General features: G+C 66.6%; 1 protein-coding gene across 1 annotated transcript in view; it reads left to right on the forward strand.

The window, feature by feature from the left end:
* Nucleotides 1-12: 12 nt before the first annotated feature.
* The window catches only part of GTPBP6 (GTP binding protein 6), a gene marked incomplete at its 5' end in the record, with an annotated part of 7781 nt that continues 4495 nt past the window's right edge, over nt 13-3298 (forward strand). Inside the window, 5 exon segments of the mRNA XM_014582523.1 lie at nt 13-120; nt 1214-1351; nt 2221-2291; nt 2433-2563; nt 2861-2944. Of these exon segments, the coding sequence (XP_014438009.1) occupies nt 13-120; nt 1214-1351; nt 2221-2291; nt 2433-2563; nt 2861-2944 (532 nt within the window).

The following is a 3298-nucleotide window of genomic DNA, read 5'->3' on the forward strand; positions in this document are numbered from 1 at the left end:
AGGAGGGGGAAGAGGACGACGAGCTGCTGACGGCGAGCCCCCTGCTGCCGGCGGGGGCCCAGCGCGTGTGTTTGGTGCACCCCGAGATCAAGGGGGGAACCGGGAAGCAGCAGACCCGAGGTGACCAACGGGGGAACCCCGGGATGGAGCTTATATAGTGCAGGCTAAGGGGCGGGACTTCCGGGGGCGGGACACTGAGGGAAGGCCTTAATAGAGGGAGCGTGCTGGGGGCGGGGCTCCGGGAGAGAAATGAGTAGGGGTGTCTGGGGGCGGGACTCCGAAAGGAGTAACTCATAGGTCAGACATGGAGACGGGGGCGGAGCTTCTGAGGAACCGCAGGGCACTATGTAGATGAGGGGCGTGGCATGGGGGAGGCGTGACTCCAGGCAGAGAAAGTTACTGGCGAAGATAGAAACGGGGCGGGGCCTGCGAGGGGCCGGGCCCTGCACGGAGGTGCTCATAGGTCCAACCTGGGGATGGGCAGGGCTGGGAGAGGCGGAGTCCCGCGGCAGGTGCGGAGGTTCTTATCGGCGTTGCCGGCGGCTTGGGGGCAGAGACGCTGCCTGTTCCCAGCCCTTCCAGGACCGGGCATCTCCCATCGCATCTGTGTCCAACCCGGGCGCGGGGACCCCACCTTCCCGGCCTCCCAGGGCCTCCCAGCATACCCCGCCCCACAGCCACACCGTGTCCCTACGCCAGCCGGGCTGACGCTGCCCTGGGTCAGGAAGGTGCTGCATCCCACCCACAGGAGCGCAGCGGGTGTCCAGACGTCCCCACCATCAGGACTGGGGGCCGTGGCCGTGGGTGTCGCCATGGGCCCGGGTTTCCCCTGGAAGCCACTGCAGTCCCCAGCCATGCCCGACTCCATCCTGAATTCTAGGGAGTTAGGGCCATCGTGTCCCCTGTCCTGCCATGGCCTCGTTGTCCGTCCTGCCAGGGCCTCAGGGCCCCTGCTCCCTGTCCCAGCTCCTCCCTCGTCCAGTCCACAGAGCCACAGGGGAGGGAGTCGCGGCGTCTGAGAGCAGCCCTGGCTCTGGGCGCCCTCTTGGAACGGCCATCGTGAGAAGGGAGGGTGCCCAGGCTGGTGTGGGCCGGCCCACCATGGAGCACCCCTCAGGCCGGCCCTGTCCGCCCCACCGGGGAGCACCCCTCACGCCTGCCCTGTCCACCCCACCGGGGAGCAGCCCTCACGCCGGACCCGTTGTCCCCGCAGCTGAGTGGCAGGTGGCGGAGGCCACGGCGCTGGTGCACACGCTGGCCGGCTGGTCCGTGGTGCAGACCATGGTGGTGCCCACCAGGACGCCCGACAGCAAGCTCGTCTTCGGCAAGGGGAGCCTGGAGCATCTGACAGGTGAGCGAGTCCACGCGAGCACCCTCTGCTCACTGCGTGCTCCTCGTGCAAAGAGGGGGCCCGGACGCAAGGCTGCACCCACCCTTGACCACAAGGAGCCCAGAGTGGTGCCCAGTCACCCGAACAGAGTGGTAGACAGCCGGACCTGGAGGCTTAAAACTCACGCTTCATGTGCGTGCGTGCCCAGGGTCCGTCCCCACAGCAGCCTGGAGCAGGAGGGATTATGGCGTGGCCATCCCCCGGGGGGCGATTTCTTGCTTCCTGTCTCTCTGTCTCTGTCTCTCCAGTGAGTGTATAGCAAAAATCTAAAGAAAAAAATAGATAAATAAACTCAAGCCAGGCATGTGTGTGTGCGCCCAGGATCCCGAGAGGAGAATGGAGGAGGAGCTGCTGTGGCGTGGCCATTCCCGGGGGGTGATTTCTCGCTTTCTGTCTCTGTCTCTCTCCGTGTCTGTGGCGAGGGCTCGGGACCTATAGCAAAAATCTCTAAAAGAAAAAAGTGCGTGGCGGCTGTTCGGAGCCGGTAAACACGGTGGAAACGCCTTGCTGCTTCCTCGGCAACCCCGCTCCTGCTCTGCACCCCCAGTGGGGGCTTCACGGGACGCTGCGTCCTCGGGCTCCCGCTCACCTCCAGGACCGGGAAGACTGCCCACATGCGGGAAGGGCGTGTGTCCCCCCGGAGTCTCAGCCGCACCAGAGGCCGGCCCACAGTTAAAGAGACAATCACGGCGGGCTTCCTGGACAGGGTGCCCAGAAGTTGGGGTGTCGGTACATGAACCCACAGGTGCCCTGCAAACGCAGTCTTAGGGATTACCCTGACACCTGTGTGCATCACTGTCCCCCTCTAACTGTGCTCCCTCTTCCTTTAGGGAAAATCCGTGGGTCTCCGGAAATCACCGCCGTCTTCCTGAACGTGGAGAGGATGGCTGCCCCAACCAAGGTAACCCGGGCGCCCTTGGGGGCTCGCGCGCGCCCCGCGGAGGGAGCAGCAAGCCCAGAGCCTGGGGCGGCGTCTCCTCCTGCCTGTCCTCCTGGCCGTCACCTGGGCCGCCCGGTGGACCGCGGTCACGCTGTCCCTTAGAAAGAGCTGGAAGCCGCGTGGGGCGTGGAGGTGTTTGACCGCTTCACCATCGTCCTGCACATTTTCCGCTGCAACGCCCGCACCAGGGAGGCCCGGCTGCAGGTGGCGCTGGCCGAAATCCCCCTGCTCAGGTGACCGGCGGCCGGGCACAGCCCGCTCTGCCCTCTTGGGGTGACCATGGCTGCTGTGAGCCGAGGAAGGGCTGGCCGCACCGTCCGTGAAATACCACGCGTGCTGGGGGCAGTGGGCAGCCAGCCACACGCTCCCTGTGAGGACAGCTCAGGGCGGGGCCCACGTGGGGACACAGCCGGGCGAGGTCAGCCTCCCGGCCTGGGTGTAGACCTCACACACCTGCTCCGTCCTCTGGGTCGGTATCGTCGCCCACCCAGGGGCGGCCGACGTCAGCATGTTGTCCCCTGTCCCTCCAGGTCGAGGCTGAGAGATGACAGCACACACCTGCACCGGGGAGGAGGGGGCTCCCGCTGCATCCTGGGCTCAGGTGAGGGGCGGACGCCACGCGGGGCTTCCTGTCTGGGCGCTCGGGGCTCAGGTGAGGGGTGGACACAGCGCGGGGCGTCCTGTCTGGGACCTCGGGGCCGTGGCCAGAATAGCCCTTAGGAGTGGGGGCGGGCAGCCTGGCAGGTCCTGCAGGGCAAGCTCTGGACGTGGGCCGGACGAGTGCCGATGCTGCAGGTCACTGAGGGCAGCCAGCACGCCTGGAACGTGCTCACCCCCAGCTCTGAGCCCCAAGTCTGAGCTCCAGGGGAGGCTCCTTCCTCCTCTCCCGGCTCCCAGGGCTCAGGGGAGGCTCCTTCCTCCTCTCCCAGCTCCCCGGGGAGGCTCCTTCCTCCTCTCCCAGCTCCCGG

The sequence above is a fragment of the Tupaia chinensis genome, unplaced genomic scaffold (assembly GCF_000334495.1).
Source record: "Tupaia chinensis unplaced genomic scaffold, TupChi_1.0 Scaffold143644_1, whole genome shotgun sequence".
Taxonomy (NCBI): domain Eukaryota; kingdom Metazoa; phylum Chordata; class Mammalia; order Scandentia; family Tupaiidae; genus Tupaia; species Tupaia belangeri.